The 27067-nt window shown below is 37.8% G+C and overlaps 2 protein-coding genes across 3 annotated transcripts in view; one reads left to right on the top strand and one right to left on the bottom strand.

Annotated features, from left to right (window-relative positions):
- LOC107692111 (SH3 and PX domain-containing protein 2A-like) overlaps nucleotides 1-17353 on the top strand; it is a 92866-nt gene extending 75513 nt beyond the window's left edge. The window contains exons 4-11 of one of the 2 annotated variants that reach the window (XM_016491014.1): nucleotides 721-834; nucleotides 2652-2735; nucleotides 7258-7375; nucleotides 7713-8092; nucleotides 8353-8367; nucleotides 9006-9055; nucleotides 9154-9273; nucleotides 9649-17353. In XM_016491014.1, coding sequence (XP_016346500.1) covers nucleotides 721-834; nucleotides 2652-2735; nucleotides 7258-7375; nucleotides 7713-8092; nucleotides 8353-8367; nucleotides 9006-9055; nucleotides 9154-9273; nucleotides 9649-11604 — 2837 coding nt within the window. In that variant the 3' untranslated portion in view covers nucleotides 11605-17353. The remainder of the gene's footprint in view (nucleotides 1-720; nucleotides 835-2651; nucleotides 2736-7257; nucleotides 7376-7712; nucleotides 8093-8352; nucleotides 8368-9005; nucleotides 9056-9153; nucleotides 9274-9648) is intronic. The other variant, XM_016491016.1, reaches the window with a different exon arrangement.
- A 7946-nt stretch (nucleotides 17354-25299) lies between these two features.
- Nucleotides 25300-27067, bottom strand: part of LOC107692176 (E3 ubiquitin-protein ligase NEURL1-like) — a 33730-nt gene continuing 31962 nt past the window's right edge. Inside the window, exons 5-6 of the mRNA XM_016491137.1 lie at nucleotides 26244-26393; nucleotides 25300-25911 (exon numbers count right to left, since the gene is read on the bottom strand). Of these exons, the coding sequence (XP_016346623.1) occupies nucleotides 25670-25911; nucleotides 26244-26393 (392 nt within the window). The 3' untranslated portion in view covers nucleotides 25300-25669. The remainder of the gene's footprint in view (nucleotides 25912-26243; nucleotides 26394-27067) is intronic.

The following is a 27067-nucleotide window of genomic DNA, read 5'->3' as shown; positions in this document are numbered from 1 at the left end:
TGGTATATCACTCATTTTCTTTGTCAATCTTTTTTGCTGCTTTGTTTCTAAAACTCATCTTTGAGTTATAGTGGAAATGTGAAGAAACATCATAATCCACATTTCAAAAACAAATCATAGTGCTGCTGACACTACATTTAACAAATTCAGCACTTATTCAGACACATGAAGGAGGAACCGAAAGATTACACCAAATACACAAAATAATGTTCTTTTTAGCAGCATCATATGACCCCTTTAACTGATGAGGTTATTTTGGCCCAAAACACACAAGCACACACATATTAGCTCATAAAACATATCATGTTAGCTGCTAAGAAGATGTCAGACACATCCAACCTTCCTCAAGCTGGACTGTGCATACAAATAAAACCATGTCCACCCGTTTTGATATTTATGATAGTGTCAGGTCTAATTGATCGCAAATGGTACACAGGAAGTGCACAGAATTCATAAATACATCGCCTGAAACTAAATAACACCAGAGAGAGTGTGTTTGTGAGCATGACTGGAGCCAAAACATTGCCTCCCATCAGATTAGTGAAAACCAAATGTTTGTGCATTAGTGTTTGTTTGCAAAGCATGGAGGCATAATTTTATTTTTGTAAATATAGTCTTTCTATCCGGGTGGTTAAAACAGGATCATTAGAGCTCAGTATTTGACACTGTATTAGGTAAAAAATAATATTTTATGTTTTTTTTGTTCTGTTGTGTCTGTAGGCTGGTGGTTTGTCAGCACAGCTGAAGAACAAGGCTGGGTTCCTGCCACATACCTGGACTCTCAGAGCGGCACCAGAGATGATCTGGACCTGGGAACATCTAGATCTGGAGAAGGTAGGACACTAAATATACTCTCTCTCATACTTTCCTTTTGAACATGTGCACAAACACTCTTATACCCCAAGAAATCTTGACCAGTTGAACACAAGTATAAGGTGATCTGTTTCACATTCACTGAACAATCAACACCCAGGACCCGAAATACCCATAATGGATATTATATCCCAAATATTCCTTGAGCAACTTCCACTTGTTTATGAGAAAGAGGTGAGGGCTTTGGGATTGTGAGAGATCATCGATTGCAGGAGAAATGACGGAAAGAAGGAAGGCTCTCTTCTCCTTAATGAAAGTGTGGTTATTATTTCTTTGAATCTATACATAATAAATAATAGTGTGGCATACCTGAACACCGCATTGAATCTGGGTGCTTCTTCAACTAGGGAACTTTTGGCCCTGTGAACTTTAGATAGAAATCTATTCATTTATTAGCATTTTGTATTAACTAATTTAGTTGTTTGCTTTTTTCTGACAGTATTTATTTATTTGTATGAGTCTTTTAATTAATTAATTTGTTAGTTTTTTCTAAAAGTATTTATTTATTTAATGAAAATTCCCACCAAGTTTTAGTATTGTATTTCTTAGCATTATATGGTTAAAATGACAGTGGTCGTAAACATTTAGTAATAAAATGGCCTGCTTCATAGCTAGCATTTTATATATCATAAACACACAAAATTAAATACTATTTTCTCTCTGTTTGTATAATTTGCACTCAAATTTTTCAAATCATTGAATGAATGAATCAATGAAATGAAACGAAACATTTACATGGTTGAATCATTCACCAAAATATCCATAACATGTATTTGCAAAATAGATATGGTGCATTTACATTCATGTCAACTTCAGTAAAATCAACTCTTGGAACATAAATTGTCAGAAGTTGAAGAAAGGTGTTTCAAGATGGCGGCGCGTTCACACGCTGCGGCTTCTCTCTCTCATCTGTATGCACCAAGGGTCTGAGAGTAACGCAATTTCAATTCTCTGTGTGTATGTGCTGTACATGTGGAAGAATTGACAATAAAGCAGACTTGACTTGACTTGACTTGACTTGAAACACCCATTTATTTCACATTATTAAACGCACATAAAGAACCGTCGCATTATAAATATGTCCTCCTCTAATGTCTTCTATCATCTGCTGCCATCAGCATTTCCTGGGTTGAGTTTCTTGTCTCAGCCAACAACATTTTTAGCTGCGTCTTGAAATGTATGCCACTGAAAGACTCAATGTGTAAGATTAGGAGATAAAGCTTTCGCCACTATCTTTGTCTGAGATAGATCGATACATCCTCACACATGCACACAATTTATTGATCCCCAAGGGGTAATTTACCTTCCCGTGTGGCCACAACGGCTTAATTTCTGGATGTAGCTGCAGTTTTTTTTTTCAGGCTGAACTTTATTTGAACTAGACCATCTTTAGTTCGACATTTTATTTATTTATTTTTTTGTTTGTTTTTTTTGTTGTTATTTTAATCTATGGAGTTGATAAGTGGTAAAACCTTTGTAAAATATATGAAGTTTCCATTCTGTAACACAATAAAAATTTAAAACACCATACATTTTTTAGACTTTACCATCACACAGTTTAACGTGCGCCACTAAAATCTAGTAACACATGTATTAATCAAACAAGTCCTCGTTTGCTTTGCCATCATTGTTCAAGCCAAGAACCCTCCTAACCAATCACAAAACTCTTTTCTTTCATGTAATAATGTCTTCATTACACTAATACCAGTGTTCCTCTTGAGTTGTTGAGTTTGTCATGTCTCTGTTCTCTTTCCGTTGTCTTCATTCATCCGTGTCAGTTACTAAGAGACGTAAGGCTCATCTGAAGAGGCTTGACCGGAGATGGACGCTAGGGGGAATAGTCAACCGCCAACAGAGTCGAGGTGAACACACATGCAATCACGCATGCCTGCATAGACTGATCACATGCAAGCACTCGCGTGTGTGACCAATCTGCATGGTGCGTTTGTGTGTTTGTGCAGGTTTACACAGTGATTAGCTTCAAAACGCACACAAACACACTCTTTAGAAACCTAAACTCTCTTTCTGGATCCAACTTCAGGATCTGGCTCCCAAAGCATGCTGGGTGGCCTGCTTCATATGCAAGCCATCATAAAATCTTTATTATACTTTGCTTTATGTCTCTGCTTGTGATTATATGTGCATGAATGTAAAAGGAGATTGTAGCAAGGTTTTCCGTTCGGGAAGAAGGACGAGGAAGTCAGGGGTGGCGAGTAGACCTTTTATTGGTCGTCACAAACAACATATAACAACGAGTGCGCTTCTTGGGTTTCCCAGTCAGGTGTCGCACACTCTCCTGTCTCTCTCCCACTCCCAGGTCGGCGGCCGCTTATCTCTCGTCTCCCCGCCAATCACTGGAATTGCAAACAGGTGTTAATCATTATTCACTTGACCTCCTTATCACCGCTCGTCTCCAAACTCGCTCTCCCGCTGCAGCCTTTCGCCTTCCCCCGCCCCCCTCGCCACAGAGATCATTAAGTGTGTTTTTAGATGAAGAAAACTGTTTTAAAATGAAGCCAATTAGTTCTTTTTAAGATGACTGGTTTAGAAGAATATAGTAATTGTGAAATATTGTAGTCTGATAATTAGAAATTTCATGTATGGCATTAGAGTACAGAGTTACAGAATCTTGTTCTTAAGTCTGGTTTATGCTAGTTAGTACTGATTTGGTGCTGGTTTAGCTGGTGGACCAGAAATGAATGTCAGCCAGCTTGATCTTTATACTTTTATTCTAAAGCCTACTGACTAAGTAACTTTTGCCAGTTAAGACAATTTAAAGAGATAATTCACCCAAAAATCAAAATTCGGTCAGGATGTCTCCCTCATGCCATTCTAAACCCGAATGGCATTCAGAGCACCAGCAAAATCTTGAAGAATGTTTTTGTCAATACAACAGAAGTCAGTGAGGACCCATGTTGTTTGGACCCCCATTGACTTCCATTGAATAGACAGAAATATTATTTAAAATCTTTGTTGGTGTTCTGCCAAAGATAGAATAATGTTGAATTCGGAATGCTGAATTCAGCTGAATTTAGTCAGATCTGGCATCCTGCAGTTTGGCTACATGTCAAATAATTGATATAAACAGTGCATAAACTCTAAACTCGAGGTAGAGGATGAGTTGAATCATGCATGAGGTTTGACCTTTCAAAATCACAGTGTTTGATTCTAAACACCCAGACCTCAAATGAGGATTAATGTCTAGACCTTTGGTGGAAATGTGTGTTTGTATGGTGAGGAGTCTCCTTGGAGATCCGCCGTTTCATGTTGAGTCATGGAATGGACCTCCAAGCTTTAGAGTTGTAATTCCCGCAGTTTTCCATCTGTGTACTCTTGGAGTGTGCTAACATGCTATGGACACCATGAACATGGCGCTAGAGCATGCTGGATCTGGAATTGGTGGAAGCACATGCTAAGAGCTTTTCCATGCTGTGTTGGCAGGTGGATGAATGGGACTGGGTGAAAATATGAAATCCCTGATCTTATGGGATGAGTTATGTTAAGTTTAATAAGTCTGTTCAGATGTCTGTCCTTCAGAAACCACCACCACTAATAACCCTGTTAACTGGTATTTTGGATGAAATCGTGGTCAAATTTTACATGGATTGTTTTTCTCTTCTCTTTTGATAGGGACTCGTGTAGATTTGGAGAAAAAAATCTGGTTTCAGATTGAATGTGACACTGTTACAGTAACTCTGTGGCTGCCTTTTCCTCGTTATTTTCCCTTACTTTGTTCTGCATCATAGGAGAAGTTGTTGGAAACTCACAGTGGAAAGTGTGGAAGTAGGTCATTGGCTCGCTGTGTGTGACTGCATTTAATCCTGTTATTTTTTTTACTGTATACATACTTATGAGTCGGAGAGCACCATGGATGATCCGGAGACAAAGAGCAGCCAGTGGTTTCAGAGGGAACGTTTCTCCATAAACACAAATTGCAACCTTCAAAACAGGTCAGAGGTAGTGACTGATTCAGAGAGGTTGCTTGAAAGAAACTAATGATCTTGGATAAAACAACAAATTTTGTAACGCAATGATTTCAAAACTGCAGAGCCATTGGATCCTCAGTTGCAACTAAGCAAGTTCTTACAAAATACATTTGAGTCTTGATTTCAATGATGAGTCGTTTACTCACCCTAATGCTCCAAACCAGTATTATTTCATTTTTTATTTTTAGGTATTGCGCTTCCATATTCCACAGAAAGAGATGTTAGGCAATATTGCTCTTTTCCATACAGTGAATGGGGGCCAGGAGCTGTGAAGCTCCAGAAATAACAAAAATACACCATGAAAGCACCATCAAAGTCATGATGTTGAATATTTTATAAGTAGATAATGACTTAAATTTCTGTCTTTTCCGTATGGCTGAAGTACACTGGGAATATAGCACACAAATTTGCATGGTCCTTTTTGTTATTTTTGGCGCTTGAAATAACATGGTCTCAATTCACTTTCAATCAGCAACATCAGCATTTTTTTCTAAACTTCTCCTTTTCTGTTATATGGAAAAATGACAGTTGTCAAGGGTTCAGAAAGATAAAAGGGTGAGTAAATGAAGAATTTTCATTTTTGGGTGAAGTGTTAAGAAAGAGTAGAAATCAGCAGCGGGAACAGCTCAGATTTAGACAGAGCCTGCGGGATCCAGTAAGGCATTTGGTTAGCTTGCATGAAATAAAGCAAGCAAGTTTCAGAAAGATCAATATAATAGCTAGAATGATCTGTGTCTGTAATCTCTCTCTCTCTTAACTATTTTGAACATATCGCCGTGGTTTTTAGGTCACGGAGGCTGAGGGAGAAAATGCCTTTGTTGGCACGTGCTCCACAAGTGCATGCAAAACTGAAGTCATGTGTTCTGGACCCACCTGACTTTTTCCACCATCCAGAATAGTCCTCCATGAAAATACTGCTGACTGGTGGAAAATGTGTTTTTGAGGCATTTCTTTATACATTTCTTACATTTTTACCCTGACATCTCTCACTCCTGTTTGTCTTTATCTATCCACACTATGACTTTCTTCTGTGGAACTCAAAAGGAGATGCCTGTGATCAGTTCTTCAAAATCTTATGTTTAAAAACTTAAGTTTATTGTTGATTTTAGGTCAGAAGTTCAGGATGAGAATGGCAAAGGGGAAGTTTCTTCTCTGTCATATGTTCAATTATCAGATTTCCCAGCTTGTCTGCTGCTGGGAAAGCATTAAGTCTTGAAAGTAAGTGACTAACTGCCCTGACCTCATGTCATCTGTTGTTGGCAGACTAAGTTATTCACTGCTTAGAAAAACTAGATATAGGATATTCATCTCTTTTTCTGTCGTTTTTCTGTTTCAACACTTCTCCCACTATTAATATATCTTTTATCAGCACTATTTTTATTTCTTCTTTGCTGTTCCACTAAATCTAAATTTATAGTATTACTCTGAGCAGACTGTAAGCTATAGTCGCAAAGGAAAAGACATCAGAGTTTGATATGTAGATGTTAAACATAGTTACGTCATATGCAACAATACTGAATGATGTTTTATGTGAGCTTTTTGGGAAGAGAAATGCTTTATAGGATCTCAGGAGGCTTCAATGAAAAATTGAATGATTAAACTTGTCCTGTTCACATATTGTTTTGCATTGTAACATTATTTTCATGATAATTAAACATATTTTCTTCCTAATTTCTCATTATCGTTGCACAAAACCATCTGATTCTCTTTACTGTAATAAATAAATAAATACATAATAGTGATATTATTCTAAAATTGTAAAAAAAATGTTTTTAATTATTATTATTTATCATGGTAGTATTTGTTGTCATACCGTTAATATATGCTGAGTCAAAAAAAAAAAAGTTGAAGAAATGAAATGTCCAGATGCATTACGGTAATTGTATTTTGGGGGAAATCATGGAGGGAAATTGTAATTATAATGTCACAGTGCTACAGGAGAAAAGGCTTAACATTCATAATGCAACTTATAATTAAAATATAATTAGTGCAAATGCAAAATATTGGCCTGGATCTGGACATGTTTGTGATTGATTGACCCTGCGAGGTATTTCCTATGGAGTTCCACCATTATTATTGTGTCTTGGGTTGTATTGCTCTGGTTACATTAGTCCCACTGTCTCCTGTAGGTTTTGTTCATGTTAATATTAATGACGTTTTGTGAGATGATTGTGTTATTGTGCCTGTGGTGAAGGGTGAGTGCTGGAAGGGTCTTACTGCAAACTTTGCGGTTTTACTTCTGCTCTGTTTTCCCAAAGAAAGTCCTAAAATTTGTAAGTTTGAAAGTTAGCAGTTGAAACCATTTGTCAACCTCTTCCAGACCGCAGAAAAGGCAAAGGCCCAAATACAAGAGAAAATAAATCCTTTCTCATTCTTTTTCTCTAATCTGTCTTTTTAGAGGAGAAATATGTCACTGTCCAGCCGTATACCAGTCAGGGAAAGGATGAGATCGGGTTCGAGAAAGGAGCAACTGTGGAGGTCATCCAGAAGAACCTGGAGGGATGGTGGTACATCAGGTAATCAATCTGGACCTCAAACTTTAAGGTGGTATGGTACGGAAATGTTTGCTGATGATGTTTCATCTCATCAGTTTTTTTTTTTCATTTCAAAATGATTTACATGTAGTGTGTGTGTGTGTGTGTGTGTATGTATACATTAATTATCAATTATCAGTGTGTATGTGACATCAGTTTTACATCAGGGGAGATATGTGTCCATAAAGAGCACTACAACATCTTACTTAAAACATTATGCTGACCTCTAGTGGTCAGTATGAGAATGGTAAATGCATGTAGTTATACAATTGAATAGTATTTATTATTTATTTACTATACTGCTACTAATGTGTTGCAGGTATCAGGGTAAAGAGGGCTGGGCCCCAGCCTCATACCTGAAAAAACTGAAAGATGACCTTTCCCCAAGGAAGAAGACTCTGACTGGCCCCGTGGAGATCATCGGAAACATAATGGAGATCAGTAACCTCCTCAACAAGAAGGCTGTAAGCGAGAAGGACATTCAAACTGACGGAGAGGCCACTAGCCATGAGCACCACATCTCCAAAAGTGAAATCAGTTTGCCTATCCCATATACCCCAGAGGCTGGAGTGGCACCCACAGTGGTCACTGGTTTGGGAATGAACTCTGGATCTAGCACCGCCCTACAGGAAAACAAGAGCAGGGCAGAGCCGGGGTCACCTGCCATAGCCCGGGTGGCACCACACAGAGTTGAGATTGGTGAGTAAACAGTTGGGTTATGACATGTTTAACTAGATGTATACTGCAATCACATGTTCAAAATAGAATAGAATGTAACTCAAAGTATTTATTCACTTTAAAAAATACACCTGAGTTGCTGTAGTAATTATAGTACAATTTTATTATATTATTTTCTAACAAAAAAAAACTATATATTTTATATTCAACTAAATATATTATCAATATTTTTCTATATCATTTTATAATTAATATAATTATATAGCCATTTTTGCACATAGGATTTGATGCCATAGGTAACATTTCAGGGTGTTGTGTACCTTGATAGTGACACATTCACTGTCTCTGTTGCTTAGCATTCAGCCTGTCAACTGCTGTTTGTTTGCTATTTGTTTGTTCTTGTGCTTACTTATTTGTCTAATGCCTAATGTACACTGTACAGCTGAAAAAATCTCTTAGTGCTGTATTGCTCATGTTACATGACTTTCATTCTTGTAAATCTGTTTTGTCGCGGATGCTACAATTCACACACTATTATTCCACCTTAACAGGTTCTTAACAGACGCCACACAATCCCCAGAAATCCTGGTTTTGGTTAAAACTTGCAGTGACTGATGTGACTGCATTTTATGTCTCACTACAATATTTCCTTCTGAGATTTTTTTCTAAAAATAGGCTTGTTGTGAACGCATGCTTGAGTGTGTTGGAACATGTCTCTAAACTTCTCTCTCATAATGAGGGTTACTGATGGCACTGTAATCCAGTTTGGATCCATTTTTTTTGTTGTTGTGGTTGAAAATGCAAAAAATTTGTTGGCGAAAGGAAAACTGTGAACTCTCCTAATGTCCAAGTCCTAAATTTGATTAAGCTACATTAATATTTGCTGTATTGAGCTGAGAGACAGTTAATAACATGTTTTGTATTCAACTGGCAGGATCTCCAAACCTCAGACAGAAACCTCCTCCTCGAAGAGATACAAATCTGGTAAGTTAAGCGGACCAAAATCATTTATTATTATTTCAAATTCATAGAGAGCAGCATTTAGTTATTGGACAGTACTGTCTTTTTCTTCAATACTCAAGGCATTCCAGTTGCCCAAACCTCCAGAGGCCCCTACTGTGGAAGCGGAGTACTACACCATAGCAGAGTTTCAATCCAGTATCTCAGATGGCATCAGCTTCCGTGGAGGACAAAAGGCTGATGTAAGGCAGATTTATTCCTATAATAAATGATTATTTGATTTTTCCTAAAAACTAAATATGAACATCTTTTGACTAATGAAAATATTAAAAAGTATAAATATACAGTGGAGTCAAAAAGTCTCAGACTACATTAACTATAGTATTTATTTAAACCTTAATAAAAACAAATTTTCTGAATTGTAAATTGATTTCTGAAGAGGAATATTTAGGATTATTTAAGTTTTTTTTTAGTTAGTTTTATTAAAAAATGCAAACAATTTTGTTACATTTAGTGTAAGATAAGCATTTTCATTAGTGGTCTTAGATGTTTGAAACCATTTCATATAATAAAAATATACCATTGTATGATGTAAATATGTAATATGTGGTCTTCAGGTCATAGAGAAGAATTCTAGTGGTTGGTGGTATGTCCACATCGGGGATATGGAGGGCTGGGCACCCTGTTCCTTTATTGATAAACGCAAGAAGCCCAACCTGAGCCGGCGGACCAGCACACTTACCCGCCCTAAAGTTCCACCCCCTGCTCCACCAGTCAAGAAACCAGACTCAGAGGAATCACCTTCTCTAGCTGGCTCCGCCTCCAAAGCTCCAGAATCCCCCATTCAGCATGTCTATGAGGAGCCAGAATATGATGTTCCCGCCATTGGTTTTGACTCTGATCTGGATAGCAATCCTCCAAAACAAAAAACAAATAATTTCTCGAAACCAGAGCCCCGTAAGTTTGAAATTAAAAGCAATCCAGCAGCTGCCGAAAGGATTGCACAGGCTGGCAAAGCATCGCCTTTACTAAAAGTGATGACCTCCCCCTTGAGGAAAAGAAACTCATTGGAGAATGTCAATAAGGAGGAGGTGATTTATGAAAATGAAGGATTTAGGTTCTCCTCTGATGACTTTGCCAGTGGTTGCGATTCAGATACCCCAAGGAGTCTCACATTGGGTCGTAAACCCTTTGGGTCCTCCTCTGGAGGAGGGAAGCCCCTCCAGAAGGTATCGCCGGATCTAAGCCGGAGTCACTCTCTTGGCCGTGCTGAGAGACACAGCCCCAAATCATCGTCAGACGAATCAGGACGCAATCCCAAAAGAGAGCCTGTCATGCGAAAAGATGTAGAGATTCGGGTTGGTCAAAGTCCCTTAGCCAGGCCCAAACCAGTGGTGCGACCCAAACCTCTGTTTACAAAGTCAGAGCCCCAAAGTCCCGAAAGAATGGACATCAGCAGCCTACGTCGCCAGCTTCGGCCCACCGGAAGTCTTCGGCAGGGTGCAGTCCGTGCAGTCCATGCAGTACGTGGTGGTGAAGATTCCGAGACTGCTTCTGTTGTGTCCTCTGAGGATTCCATCTCCTCAAGAAGTACCTCCGATCTCTCCAGTGTCTATTCCAAAGGTAGCCGAGGTGGGGAATCTGACCATGAAAGTGTGCTCTACAGGACGACAGATGCCTACGAACGGGCCCAAGAGTCAGAGGTTAGCTTCCCAGCTGGTGTGGAGGTTGAGGTATTGGAGAAGCAGGAAAGTGGATGGTGGTATGTCCGTTGGGGAGATGATGAGGGATGGGCACCTACTTTCTATTTTGAGCCAGTCAAGCATACCCATGACGTCGGTGTACAAGAATCCCGTGATGGCCCTCTTGTTGATCTTGGTAGCACCAACAAGTCCAACAGCCTAGAGAAAAATGAGCAGCGTGTTCAGGCCCTCAACAACCTAAACCAGCAGAACCTGAGGAGTATGAACAATCCTAGCCCACCAATCCCATCCAAACCACCAGGGGGGTTTAGCAAACCAAACCCAATGCTGAACGGTTCAGGCGTACGGATGCGTAACGGTGTCCGTCAGGCAGCAGTGCGACCGCAGTCAGTGTTTGTGTCTCCACCACAGCCTCTGAAGGACACCAACATCCATACAGGGTCTTTGAGAAGAAATGAATCACTGGGTGCAGGCGACCACTTCAGATCCACAGGCGGCGTAAGGCGAAACTCCTCCTTCACTGCTGTGCGACTGCAGCCAGTGACCGATGTACGGGTCAGGTCTGGGACCACCATTACAGCACCCGCCGGAAGTTCAAGCCCCTTGATTGCCCAGAGAAACGGAATTCCAATCTCTACAGTGAGACCCAAGCCCATCGAGAAGACGCACCTCATTCACAACAACCTTCGAGAGGTTTACGTATCTATTGCTGATTACCGTGGCGACGAAGAGACCATGGGTTTCTCAGAGGGCACTAGTCTTGAAGTTTTGGAGAAGAATCCAAATGGATGGTGGTACTGCCAGGTTCTCGATGGCTTACAGGGACGTAAAGGCTGGGTACCGTCTAACTACCTGGAGAGAAAAAAGTAATTCCCCAGAAATGGTTTAAACATGCACAATTGTAATCAAAATGTAAAAAAAACGAACTGACTGAAGGACTTTTGGTTTGAAACGAGAGAGACAGAGCCTTTTAGAAAGGAGTTTACAGTAAAACTAGAGTAATGCGGGTGAATGTTTAGCAAAATACCTGCCATAACTTTATGCCAAATGGGTGCCTTCGTACATATTTCACTGAATGTTAAGAGGAATCGGTCAAATGCCAGTGAAGCAACGAAAATACCAAATTTCAGCTTAGTGCCATAGGCCTACAAGTACAGAAAGCAACAAACTTATTTTTGTTACAACATTGATAAGTGAAAAAGATAATTTCATCATAGGTGCATAACAAAAAGTGCTAATCCAATCTTAAGCACATGAAACAAGAAATTCCTGTAAAAACATTTTGAATAAAAAAAAACAACATCAATTGTTATCTTAGCATTGAGTGCGCTCAAAGAAACAAAGCATAACTTTGATTGTCATTTTTTAAAAAACGTTTTTTTTTTAGAAATGGTTTTGTGTTCATGTTTGTTATATCTTCCTTAGAGATGTATTTCTGCTTTCTTGTAACATCCTAACATCCCCATTCTTTAAATATGCACAGGCCAAAATGAATAAAACAGGTTAAAGGAAAATAGTCTGTGAAAGCTATATGCATAGATCACCTCATGCCCACTTAATTATTGGGTTTAAACCCAAGTTCAGTTTACAAAGTGCGTCTGTTTTTATTAGGAGGGTAGACAGCTTCAGAGGACAGGACTTTAGATATTGCTGCTCTGTGTGTGCTAAATCTGTTAATTCAAGAAATCAGGACTGGAAAATTTTTTGTTTTGTTCAGCATTTTATCCCAGGGAAGTAGTGACATAACATTGAGCCCAAAATGTGATCACACCAAAGAAGATTTACAGACACAATTGCTAGTTTGTTTTAGAGTTAGTATTTATTTTATGGGTACAAATAAATAGTGTATTCAGCAAAACCTAAACGAGGTTTCAGAACTGAGAACAAAGTATATTTAATTGTTATATCTGGAAGCACTTGATTTTTTTTTTAACCCAAAGAAAAGCACATTAATATGCAAGGTTAATTTCTACATTACGATATTGCTGGGCAGTATTGAATCTGAAGTTACACAATAAGCAGTGTAAACTACTATCGTTTAAGAATAGTGTTTCATTTTCTGTTGACAAAGATATTAAAATAGATTCACGAACTTTATCTTAGTCCATGGTCCAATCTTTCATTGTCTTCTTTATAGATCTCTGAGCTCAGAATGATTACTTCCCCCTTATTCAATCAAATAATATTCATTAACAACAGCATAAAACAGCTGATGTTCAAGACTGCTGAAATATTTTTCTAATGAATAGTGTGAGCTCTTAATTGAGTTTAGCACTACTTTTATTTTATTTAGTTTTCTGCTGGACAGTATTTTATTGTTAAACAGTTAAAACATTAATTACCTGCTAGATTGCAGTTATATTCTATTAAGCAGAAAATTGTTTATTTTGTCTTGTTTGTTGGTTGCTGTGTGATCACACATGGACAATAATGATGAATGAAGTCGTTCATTTGTTGTGAATCAATGCATTTGAGCTTTTTTTTATGCACTGGTTTAAAGATGCAGTGTACTTCAGCACATAATTTATTTTTTGTTGTATGTATCATTTTTAATGTTTTTAAAAAATGTTTTTAATACTGTCTTGCTAAGATGCCATTTTATTGGCATTTGACACTCGCTTTTAAAACTTGAAACTCTTGGTAGTTCTGTAGTAATTGGCTACTGCTATATTCTGAGCTTTTACCAAGATGATTTTTTTGTCTCTTTTTGATGGTGTCTCCTACTGTCTTTAAAATTGGAAGTAGATTTTTAAAACAATTCTTGTGAGCATTTTTCACCTTGTGTGAACATGCTTTCACATACATTTTTTAAAATCCGAAATGCATTTTCAACCAAGCTGATTGCTGCACCTTTAGCAACTGTGGACACTTCCTTTCTCGTTATTGATCCACATATAATGCCAGATTATGTAAACAAAAAATCATTTTATTTCATTTTAACATCATCATATCACTCCCAGAAATAAAAAAATAGACATTACAAAAAAATCTGAATAATAATCAATCAGTCCTTCAAATTAAAAGCCAGCAGTAAAATGGGGACGATCAAATTACATAACACTTTATAATTAAAAACAGCAGGGCTCTGTGTGGATCCTTAATTGTGACTGGACCAAATTTGATTTGAGTGTTTCATATAAATGTTATCATTAAACAAACAGCAATAATGGGATTTTAAAGTTCCAATTTGGGTGATTTTGTTTTTAACTTTTACATTTGAAAATGAAAATTAAGCACTCTCACCATTGCACTCTCAATTGCAACTCTTTTTTTGACGATGGCATTACAGAAATGTGTCGACTTACTACAACGCAGCGCTTGTGATGGATGTTGCTAAGCTCCAATAATACTTTGCTTTCTTCATTCGCGCCTATACAATTTACAAGGGAACTGTTAAGTGTCAGACTAGTTCTTATCTTATATTACTTGTGTATCTGCTAGCTTTGTTTTATGTGTTCTTTATTTGTTTAAATTTTAATGCTTTTTTCAGGAACAGTATTGCGTTTTAAAGTTTTTTTTTTTTCTTATTCTTTCTCCTTTTCACTATTGACATTACTCTGATGGAATGAGGAAATGTGCAATACAAAAACAGGCATCTCACCAGTTAAGAACAATTGTATTGAAGAAAGCTTTGTTTTTACTTAGAATTCTGACAATTTTATGTCAAATAATGCCTGGTTTTGTCCCATAGTTTTTTTTTTTTTTTTTAAATCCTCCAATTCAAAATATATCAATGTGTGTTCAAATATGTTATGCTGAATGTTAAAATGCCCTGATCGATGGATACCTTCAGTCTACCGGCCAACCATGACTCGATTTCTGCATTCATACTTTTTACCTACTGAACCGCATCTTGCTTTAAGGGGTTTAGTGACCTCACAAGCCCATGGTGAATCAGTATGGAAATAATAGGGAAGCGTGGGTATATCTAATTCTCTGAGGCATTTGTCAGGTCAGCCTGTCAAATCGCAAATTTGAGATGGTGGGGCAAATCCATCAGCAGCTATATGAGCGCCGCACCACACTGCCAACTTCTCCACATCCGCTCCCTACATCCATGGTGACATCCCACTGTCACCATGGCAAGCTTTATCCTAAATCCCAATCGACTTACATACTGTATCATTGTCGGATTTCTTTTTCAATTTTGTTTAGTCTATTCTGAAAATCCAGGTTTAACTTTTCACACCTTAAAATAACGTGGACTGCATATATTTGCTTCTCTTCCTGTCTGAATTAATTATCTGAGCTTACAACGCCGTTGAATTGAAATGCTTTTACTGAGAGTTTGAATATAAGAGTGGAGAATTTAACTTTGGTTGAAAATGAGGAGGGTTATGGGTAACTGTCTTTGAGTTTCTGGTCAAGAGAAGCTTTTTATGAGAGTTGAAATGTCTTCACCTTTCCTTATTTAACAGGCCCTCTCAGGTGTAGGTTTGCTATAGTTTCTTGCTTAATGCTGTGTTTTCTTTTCTGTTTACCTTATATGATCACATTAAGATATATTACGTTTTCTGATTTTTTGAAAATGTATTGGATATATTTACAGGAATGTTCCAGGTTCTGTGACATGGTGTTGAAAATAATTTCAACCAACCCAATCTCTTGAGAAAATGTAACTATTTTTATGAGGTATAGTGATTTTGTATGAATGTCATTAGGGCAGAAACATGTTTTTTATAAAAAAAAAAAAAAACATAAATTCAAAGATCCATGAATTTGTATGATGCAATTCATACCGAAACATACAATTTTACAGTAAGAAAAACAGTTAGCACGAAGGTCCACCTTCATGAATTCAAAGGTCAATAAATTTGTACAGTGTGATTCGTATGGGAACATATGATTTGTAGAAAAAAAGTTAGCATGAAGGTCCTCTTCATGAATTTGAAAGTACATAAATTCAGAAGTTAGCATGAAGGTCCACCTTCATGAATTCCAAGGTCCATGAATTTGTACAATGTTTGTGTGGTTGATTCATATGGAAACATACGATTTTTAGGAAAAAGTTACCATGAATTCGAACAATGTGATTTTTTTATAGAAACTTAGAATTTTCAGGATAAAGTAAGCATGAAGCTCCATCATTAGGAATTCAAATATCCAAGAATTTGTATCATGTGATTCACACGGAAACATACAATTTTTAGAAAAATCTTAGCATGAAGGTCCACCTTTGTGAATTTGAAGGTCCATGTATTATTCATACAACGTGATTCATACTGAAATGTACAAATTTTAGAGAACAAAAGCATGAAGGTCCACCCTTAAACGTAACCGTCAATGGGGTGTAAACAGATTATACAAAAATGTAAAAATGAAATTAATATAGTTAGTTGTCAGATTGGTTTTCAAAGTATACAACACTTAGTATTGAACCTGGAGCATCCCTTAAGCTCCTGAATCGGAACAGAAGAATGTTACTTAACAAAAAAAAGATTGTGGGTGTATTTTTTCCTGTTTGTTTGGTGTATTCTGCGATGGTTTGTGAACAGGAGTTTTTAAATGGTGGAAAGAGAAGGTGGATAGAGGGAATGTTTGTTTATGATGTTTAAATAGAAGGGAATCCAGTCAGGTAAAGCTAGACATGATAAAACCGCTCTAATGGACTTGATGAAGTGTTCCCTGTGGAAAGAAAAGCAAGGCTTTTTACGATAATGAGCACTTCAGAGAAGCTTCCCGCTAGCAGCAGCTCATTATGATGTCACAGTGGCACTGCATTGTCATAATAGCACTGGTCAGGAGCAGTGTTCTAGAAACACCTTTGTTATTTCTGTTGGAAAACTTGCTGCGACTGAATTCAAGCAAGCTTGCCTTGTCTCCAAAGGCCATTGTTTCTCAAAACATCAAGTCTTAGTGCTTGAGTACACATGCTGAGGTTCAGAAACTTGCAAACGGATATCCACCTCAATTCGCCGCTGCTGCAAACCTCTTTATAACAATTAAAAAGTTGCTGACAGAATGTGTAAAAGAATAGGACTGCTCGTCTCCAGCTCACCCACCACGGTGTCAGGAGTACACTCGCGCTGTGAAATCACATTACCCAAGTGCTCGGTTAATTACAGATGCTTGGGAAGAGCACCATGAATACAAATGTCACACTGATAGTGGATGTCGAGCTGCCGGGGGCTCGGATCAGATGCCGAGATAGATTGATAGTGTTTCTAATGGCTCACAGCATATCGAGATGTATTAACGTCATCAAGAGGAATCATCTGAGCTTCCTGCGTCAGCGAATGGCTTGATTTACTGAGGCGTCTATATGCCGTGTTGGTGTACAACAAAAGTTGAAAGAATGTACATGTTTGATTGTGTCATATGTCATTTACAGGGCTTGGGATACCTGGGATATATCAGGGAATTTTTAAATTGTGAGTTTCAAGCCTGGAAAAGTCATGGATGAATATAAAATGTTGTAGTTGTGCTCATAGGTATAGGTAGATGCCCTATTTGTAGCTGTTTCTATGGGCCGCTATATGAAAGCCATTCGCCATACTGGAATGGTCAAAGGCGGTCTGTGAACACTCAAGAGCAAGTTGCCTGAGTGTCTACAACCGTAGTTATACGCATACATGAATATCTATATCTGCAAATGACTCCAGCAGAAGATTTTGCCAAACTAACACAATATAAGACTAGCCACTTTAAGACTAGTTACTATTGTTTAGAAACCTGTAATATTGAGTTCATATATTAAAAACACAAACCAACACATTTGTATCTGTGAAAGCTTATCCAGTTTCTTCAGGAATTTACATTTTGGTGGTTTTTACAACCGGAGGCTGCAAAATGTTGCGGAATCTTGGAAAACTCTTTTTATTGTGAGTGACAACACATTGACCATTCCAAGATGGTGGATGCGTCGACGTTGTCTGGAGTGGTCGAATGTGGCATCTACCTATGCACATCTATGGTTGTGCTCAGCTACAAAAATAATAATAATAATATTTAAGGTGCAGGAAGTACCCTGTGATTAATTATATTTCAACAGAAACATTTGATGAGTAATAATCTGACTAATATTTTATGCGACCTTACCTGGATAATAAGGAAGTAGGCCTGTTTTAGGCATGGATCATGGTGGAGAGAGTTGTATGTGTGCTCGCTGTGATGTATGAAGTGCTTGAAAGGAGTTTGGTAGGTTTTATTTATCTTTTTCTGTGTTAATTTGCATTTTTGATCAGATGCATCAGTGTTTGGTGTGAGGCGGTAGGGTGTGTTTATGTGTTCACTTTGATGCGAACAAGTGCAGAAAGGGAACATGCTGCGGCGGTCTGATCTCTTGCTGTTTTCTGTCCCTGTCTCTGCTTGGCTGTCTGCACTAATTGCCATTCTTCTCCACTTAATTAACAGTCACGAAAATACAGCATGTGGGGCCAGTAACATCTTGCTTAAAAGAATGTTTTGATGAGCGTCACTCTGAAAGTTACATTTATTTATGTTTGCTTTCATCATGCACCCACTTAACAGACTGGTTGTAAGGGTTTTATATATTGATATTTTCTAAATATAATCTGCTATACATGTATAGCATGTATTCTTGGACAGTCTTTGAACTCTTCATTATTATTTCAAAAAAATACTTTTTAATCAATGTACTCAAGTGATTTTTCAAGCAAAGTTGAATTCTCAGACAGGAAGTGAAGATGCCTACATTAATATGCCACAATGTTTTTCTGTTACAGACCATTGGATGTAAGGAATGTTTGGCTAGATATTTGCAAACCCCTCTTGTCATAAGAAATATTAAAAAGTGCGCTTTTGGACATATTGAGAAAAGGCCTTGCAATGATATAATTCAGCGCTCAGCCAAATCTACATTTTGAATGCATTTCTTTTAAAGATCTAAAGGTCTACAGCTTCAGCTTTTAATTTTCAGCATTTTTGTTTTGTGGTTTTTCTTTACGTTTTGTTTTTGTACCTTTTTATGTTTACATTGTATCTTGCAATGTCCTAAAGGAAAACACAATAAAATGTATCCTCCTTGTTCTTATATCTCACTGTCATGCTTTGGTCTACATTTAGCAAAGAACATTCATCTTTCATGTTGATATGCAGAGATTTAGGAGTCAGACATTTAGGGAGTCAAGGATTTAGGGATCATGTCTCTAAATCAAACATGCCATTTGTCTTTTTCAGTTGAACATGATGGAGCAATGATAGCTAGTTCTAAATAAATACATAAATACATACATAATCATCATGTATTTGGAACAGCATACTAACATACTACTCTTACTATTTTTGCAGTATGCATACATTATACAACATGCACATTTTCTGTTTGCATGGCATGGATTACCAAATGACATTTGCAAAACTGTGTATAACACACTGTGGAGTGCAATATATCCCACAATGCAGTGCCACAACGCCTGGCTTTTCATTTCCAGTAACTGGAAGTAGTTACAGTGACTGTATCTTTGTTTTGACCTAATAAGTGGACTGCCAAGATGTTTGGATAAAACTTAATCAAAAACACTAAATACCCATATTCATTTCAAGATGATAACTATAGACACCACTCATATATGTCATGAGCTAATGTGACAACGGTGTAGCATAGGATATTACTGTCTCTAGGTTAATGCTCGGCTAGCATGCTAACATAACTCTACTATTGCTGCAGTAAATTTGTATAGGCTACTTATGCATATAGTACCCAGTTGACTACAACAACATGAGTGGAAAAATGTATAGAATATATGTATTGATGGATGAAATTGTGCAATAGAGCGCTACAGTGGTGATGTACTAGGCCAGCCCGGAAATTAGAATCATCCTGGTTTAATTGGCTTTTGGACTGATGCCGAAATAAGCTCTGTCACCAAGCAAAGTTTATTATTCTTAGATGTTTTGTTCATTATGATAATCTTCAAAAATGAATATGAACCCTGAAGCTTAAATACAATTGCCAGAAGTAAAAAGATAAAACCAGTGTGCAAATGTTAGATGAATACCAACAAGCTTTAGAGATAAAGCTGTACGCTGACTGTCAGTAAAACTGACTGCAGTGCCATAACAGAAGGACTAGCACAATAGTCTGTGCAGCTTTTAAGGTTGAGTTGTAATATGTGAAGAATGAAGTCACTCAGTCATTTCTAATTGTTTGTGAACGCTGTCGTAACCGTCACATGAGGGATACAGATTTGATTAGAAAAAAAAAAACAGAGCACGAGAAATTAATTTTGTCCATGAGAGGGCAGCCTTAAATAGGCTTGAACCAACATGTCAAATGACTAAATCTGGATGGAAATAGTGTTCACAGTGGGTTGTCTCTCTGCTTGGTTTCAGAAACATGTACCCCTAACTATGAGGGGAGATCTTCATCCTCCTCTCAGCTCCAGAGCACAGCATCAAAGACACCTTTCATCCTTCATCTGCACACCTCTGATCTCAGGCATATCAAGTGTTCCTGTTACCGTCCACATTTATTTTCTAGTTCAGGGTCAGGTTGCCATCATGGTTCATACTGTATATTTTCAGACTTAATTTTGAATTGGTTCTTGGTCCGATGCAGCGAGTTAGTGATCACTTTATAGGAGGTCCAGTTCAAGCATTTCTCACTGTTTTAAATTGTGGGAATTGCGTTATAGAGGTGTAAAATGAAATGCACTTGAAGAACAGTTGATTAAAAATGTCATAAATATTTAAATTTGAAAAAAGAGGGCACAGTAGACACACCACTTGCTGTAACACATCTGCAAAGTTTATTGGCACAGTCATATTTGACAGACATAACAAAGCTTCATAAACTGATCACAGACTTAAAGAAGAAAACAAATCTGAACATGGGTTTTAGTCAAAAACTGAATGCCACAATAAGCGGAGACATTTCTTGTGACTAAATCACTACTGACCTCATGGACTCTATGAATCAATGATTCAATTAACAGCCCTTGAATGAACCCTAGCTGGGAAAGATGAATCATACCTCTTTGATTCAATATTAGATTGGTCCCGCTGTTCACCAATGGGTAATGAGTGAAGGAAACACACTGGAAACAACAATTACAAGAATAAAGAAAAGCAATTCCAATCATTTCTTGAAACATGTATATATAATAAGATAAAAAAGCTTCTGTTTTCACCACCATTAAAAAAATATTCAGATTTTATCAACATTGAAATTGAAATTATTTAAGGTTGGGGTGATAATTTATGCAATCCCTGATCCCATTTGTGGTTACTTCACAAAACATCAAAACTTATTTTTTTCCTGAAACAAACAAAATTATTGGCCAGTGTGCGAATATGGCTGTTTTCATTACATCTAGAGCTTTGATTAAAAATAATTCAAAACAGGAAAGGTAAATGACATCCGATTCGCACATCGTACTCTACACACGGTACATAAATAAAGTACATTACAGGGTCGACAACAATCAAAAGTGATTCCAACTGTGGCGTGTCGGTAAGGACAGAAACACAATGATTGCCCTTATATTACACCCTAAACTGTGCAAAAGTCATACATTACAAAACTGGGTGGAAAGAAAAATAAATTCGGGGGAATATTGATGATCTTTTAGAGTGACTGAAATTTACAGAAAAAGTGCAAAGAGTTTTTTCATGAAAAACTTGGGTCAATTTGTCTTCCAAAAATCTTAATGAAAGCTCTAAACACAAATATTGGGCCTTCAGGACATTTCCAGAACTGTATGAACTTTTAGCAAGCTCAGTTCGGTAGAACAACCATAAATAGACACCTCAGAACAAAATATGTTGCCAATCATAAAACACCTGATATCAAAGGGAGTGTTCATAATCTTTCGTTTAACTTGTTCCCAACAAAAGCTGGTTCTGATTGTTTACTGTGAAGCCCCTGATGGGTGTACTGCTCAGTTCAGCATGTTGGGTACAAGAAAACCAGCACAAAATTCAAGAAACACACTTCCGTATAAACCACAGAGGACTGACACGCAAACTGTACAATCATAATTTTCGGTCCAATAATTAAAACAAGAGGGAAAAAACAATAATAAAAACAAAGCTATAGCAACACCTCAGATACAGCTATTCTAATAGGTTCCTCTAATGAACATAAATTAACATTCAAAAGTGAATCACCACTCCAAACAATAGAGTAAAACTCTGAACTGAATTTCCTGTCAAGAGTGACAGGACATTTTCTCAACATGGTGTTAGCATTGCCTGAAGGAGAGCTGGCTAATACTAAAAGAAACACACTTCCGTATAAACCACAGAGGACTGACACGCAAACTGTACAATCATAATTTTCGGTCCAATAATTAAAACAAGAGGGAAAAAACAATAATAAAAACAAAGCTATAGCAACACCTCAGATACAGCTATTCTAATAGGTTCCTCTAATGAACATAAATTAACATTCAAAAGTGAATCACCACTCCAAACAATAGAGTAAAACTCTGAACTGAATTTCCTGTCAAGAGTGACAGGACATTTTCTCAACATGGTGTTAGCATGGCCTGAAGGAGAGCTGGCTAATACTAATAGCAGCATGAATTTAAGCGCCAGTCATCACGATTGCTTTACACAAGCTAACTTGCTAATTATGAACAATATTAGCCTGCAGTCCATTGTAGTTCACTGAAATTGCTCTTGAGCCGTTTTAACATCCACACGCACACACAAATGCACATAATCATGTCCTCTTTTGCTTATTTCCCATAAATTGTAAAATATGATCTGGGTTTTTATAAAACTGAGACTTTTCCAGCTGTTGATGTGGATCATAGATTGTGTGGGATATTGAAGTGACGTTTGTAGGGGATCTAGAACCAAAAATCAAACCTGCTCCTGCTGTCCGCTGACCTGAATATTATTATTTTTTATTTAAATCAGCTTAAATTAAAGGTACTATACATACTACTCTAAATACAATTTTGACTATATACCATTATTATTATTATTATTTTTCAGTATGCAGACTACACACCTCAATGGACATTTCTTTTTATTTAGAGGGAATATTTGCTTAATTGTCATGAATAATGTCAATGCAAATATTAAATATTTAATTGTCTTGAAAACAAAATGCAATTTCTTTTTTCCTTTTTGAGGTGAAATATGACAGACATATTCTTGGCAGGCTTTGTGACATTCATCTAAGCATTTCACCTTTACAATATAAAACTGTATTAACTTCATCAATCTCTCAGTGAGAAAAGGGATGTAGTTCACCTCTCAATGGTCCTGTCTCCTAGAACATCCAATCAACTATGTTTTACAGCAACAGGATTTTCTATACCTTAATTGTCCTTAATAAATAACCCTGAGAAGCTGTTTGGACACAGTTTGTAAAGATCCAAAAGAGACCTCTGCTGTCAAATGCTACTTTTAAAGGGGTCATGAACTGAGAAATCAAAATACCCTTGATCTTTTGACATATAAGAGGTCATCGTACTATAAAACCATCTTGTAAGTTTCAGAACTCAAAACTTTCTCATTAGTCTAAAAACAGCTTATATTGAAGCCAATCTGCCAAAAACGACAGCTTGAGGAATGTGCTGCTCTATGACATAATAAAGCGGGTAAACCCCGCCTCCACAGAAGAAGATCAACGCCTGCTTCCACATCACTGCCTGTTTAGCTCCGCCCACTGATTCGCACACATAGTGTAAACGAGAGAGACAAACGCAGGTCTACACAGAAACCAAACGATAAAGATGGCTCCGAAGACAACAAGACGCTGTGCAGTGCCAAATTGTGGACAAACACAGTCTTTGCATAACCTTCCATCGGATCCCAACATTAGGAAAGAGTATATTAGCTTTATTTTTAATGAAGTTCCAGACAGCGTCAGTAAAAGGTTGGTCGTTTGCTCACTTCATTTCACCGCGGATTCGTTTACAAACAAGGCACAATTCGATGCCGGACTTGCTGAAAGATTGAAACTAAAAGACGATGCTGTGCGACTATATTGGATCCAACATAATGTTGCACCACACAAGTGTGAGTAAGTGTTTTTATTACGTGATCACTATTGCTTTGTCTGTTATTACAGATCGTTTGATATGAACTGAGTATTTATGTGTTTTTTACCTAAATCACAGTAGCGTCCATCTATGAAGGATGTAGCTGTCAAACATACACAACTGTTAGCCAATCATAGTAGTGGGCGTTTACTTCTGAGTCTACAATCCGCCACGCCTATTCAAACAGAGCGTTCCGATGAGGGGGGTCAAAACTGGACAGAAAGTAGCCTATTACTGCTAAAATATTATGTTTTTTTTATGTAAAAATCTTGAAACAGTACAAAATAATAATAAAAAAAGACAGTTCATGACCCCTTTAATATGATTTTGGCTTTGGGGGTGAGTCAAAAAGAAATTGATAATCTTTTTGACCCAGCTTTTTTTTTTCTCCACACCAGCAGGAACACTGAGCCAGCCTTTTTTCCAAACATATTCCATTCCAATTTGCTATTTCATCAGTGGCCTGCACTCACTATTATCCCCATACACACCATTTTTGGCCTACAGAGACTGTCAGCGGTGGGGTGCTGGGAGAAATATGGATTAAATGGGCACATCAAATATCCTCTCAGCACAAATGATTCTTTCATTGGTTAATGCCTCAAGGCTGTTTTCCTTCTTCCTAGATTTTGCTCTCCATGGCAACATTGCAATTGCTTTCACAAAAAAACCCAGAGTGTGCGTGTTCCGCTCGACAGTCAAGAACAAGTTCACAGTAAATCAAGGTTTGATTAGGCCAACATGTTTTAGGGTCGTGAGATGAGATGTTCTATTTAACCGCACTTCTCTGTGGCGATTACATTTCCCAGCACCGTTGGATCAATTAAGATATTCAATATTAATGTTCTTTAAATGAGTTGTTATATAACTGTATATATGTATATCTGCCACATGACTCGTTGGTTAATCATTCCTGTGTATTTTTATAACAAATGTTATCTCTTTAATTACACCACAATGTCCTGCTTGTAGAACGCACGCATAAGCGAAATTATAGCGGACCATTAGCTGACTTCACCTGCTACCTACCAAAGCTTCATATTACATTACGAAACACATGATCAAATAGTCATCAATGCACAAAGACCTCCATATCAACTCACTTTAGAGCATGTAATAAAGGCAAGCTGTCAGTTACACAACTAGCATGAAATAGTGATGTATGAAAAGCACTGTTCCTTATTATCTGTATTTCTGTCTCCGTCTCAGCCCAGCACAGACAAAAATTGTGAAACACTGAAACACTTTTGTATGAATTTCAATGGTGAAAGTGCTTTAGTTGATTTGACTAGAGAGGACAGCAGAAGGAAAAAATAACAGACTGTAACACCCCGTATTGAATATGAATCCAGCTTTAAAAAGATATGCAGCTATGCTATGAATGAGAGTCTATTACAGGGGTGGCGAACGTCGGTCCTGGAGAGCCGCAGCCTTGCAGAGTTTTGCTTCAACCCTAATCAAACACACCTGAACAAGCTAATCAAGATCTGAATGGTTACTAGGAAGCTACAGGCAGGTGAGTTTTAATTAGGGTTGGAGCTGAACTCTGCAGGGCTGCGGCTCTCCAGGACCGGAGTTCGCCACCGCTGGTCTATTATGCAGTCTAGTATGGCTCACAGAGAAGGTAGAAGAAATGGGACATGTGCAACCTTGATTATCTCCTGTGTCACCTGAAATGTCCTGAATTCGATGAGATACTGTCTATGATTTTTGTGTTATGTCAGTTGAAAAGCCAGATGCTTCAAAAAAGCAGCAACATCACTGGTTACCATAGCAACAGAGACTTGAGCATGAAATACCAAAGACCTTTGTGAATGGATGCCTGAGCCTTGAAGGTTCAAGGGGTTAAAAAGTCATTGCCATGGCAACAGAGACCCATGCAGTGCCAGAGCAAGTCACTGAACTGTGACACCAACCCTCTCTTGAAACAGAGATCTATTAAAGATCCTTAATGACCCTTATGAGACCCCCCCCCCCTAAGTGCTCCGGTAGGTCTTAATAATGTCTTTGATAGCTCTCCTACAGATAGGACAGCTAGCGTTGGCCATTTTTTTGAGGCGGAGACCGCAGGTGTAGCAGAGACACATGTGTCCGCAGGCATAGATGACGGTGTCCACTGTGTTTTCATAGCAGATAGAACACTCATCCGGCCATGAGCCTGAGGCAGATGGGAAAGTGGGGGATTTAGGGAGACTGACGGGTGAGTTGGGTGTTGTTCCTGTGACAGAATGACAGAAAAAAATTGATTACCATTTATTAATTTATAACTATAGCAGTTACTCCAAGCAAGTAGATCCCATAAGGCTTTCAAGACAACAAAGGATGTAGCAGTGCCATAAAAATGGTCCAAAATAATCCAAGTCTTCTAGGCCATAAGAAAGCTTTGTGTGAGAAAAAGAATAAAATACAGTGCCATCTTTATCATAAAAAAATTAAATTATCTTAACTTCATGCTTATAAATGACAAATGCTACTTAAAATAAAAAATGTGCATATTTGTTTTTCCAGGAAATCCTAAAATGCAATATATGTATGAAAAGACATGCAGACCTTCAGTGGAGCTGCAGAAGGCAGCAGAACAGCCACGTTCATTGAGACTGGGCTCTGGACTTCCATTGCACAGGCCTGAGGGTGAAAGGGGCGAGGCAGAGGGTGAGCCAGGGCTGGACGGGTCACGAGCATCACCCAAGAAAGTGGAGCCTGAAAATACACATAGTATATAAACAGGTGACGTTTTTAATGTGATTCATTCAATTTATTTTGTTATAAATACTGTTAAATAACTATATGTAATTGGTTCGCAGGGCCAAACTTTTGATTATGATTGTGATGGCACAAACTTTCCAGTGCAACCCTGTACCTTTAAACATGACTTCTGGCCTGTAGAACTGTGCTTACTGAGTCAGATATTGTGTAAAGCCAATCAAATCAGAGATTGCTGTAAAAAGTTTTGCATGTTTTGTGTAATATAATATATAAGATGGTCAATGAACATTGATCATTTCAAAATGATCATTCAAGGAACTGTAGCCTATATTAGAAACTTCAAAAAAGCTGTTATTGTAACTGTCACCCTCTTTTCAGAACTATATAGTATTGTGTAATGGCACAGATGCTGCATTTGTGAATGTTATGGGGGTGCTTGTTTCACTAATATAGGTACATTGTTCTGGCTGCAGGAGCTTAGGATGGAATCTGAATCTGACACCTTTAAAGACTACACTCTAAAAAATGCTGGGTTAAATACATCCCAGTGCTGGGTAAAATAAGGACAAACCCAGCAATTGGGCTGTTTTGACCCAGCAGTTGGGTTAAATGTTTAACCCAACCTACTGGATAGTAACCCAAATGCTGGTTCAAAACAACCCAATCGC

This window comes from Sinocyclocheilus anshuiensis, unplaced genomic scaffold (genome assembly GCF_001515605.1).
Source record: "Sinocyclocheilus anshuiensis isolate Anshui unplaced genomic scaffold, SAMN03320099.WGS_v1.1 scaffold322, whole genome shotgun sequence".
Taxonomy (NCBI): domain Eukaryota; kingdom Metazoa; phylum Chordata; class Actinopteri; order Cypriniformes; family Cyprinidae; genus Sinocyclocheilus; species Sinocyclocheilus anshuiensis.
Note: the sequence above shows the minus strand (reverse complement) of the source record. Positions and strands in the feature narration are given on the sequence as shown.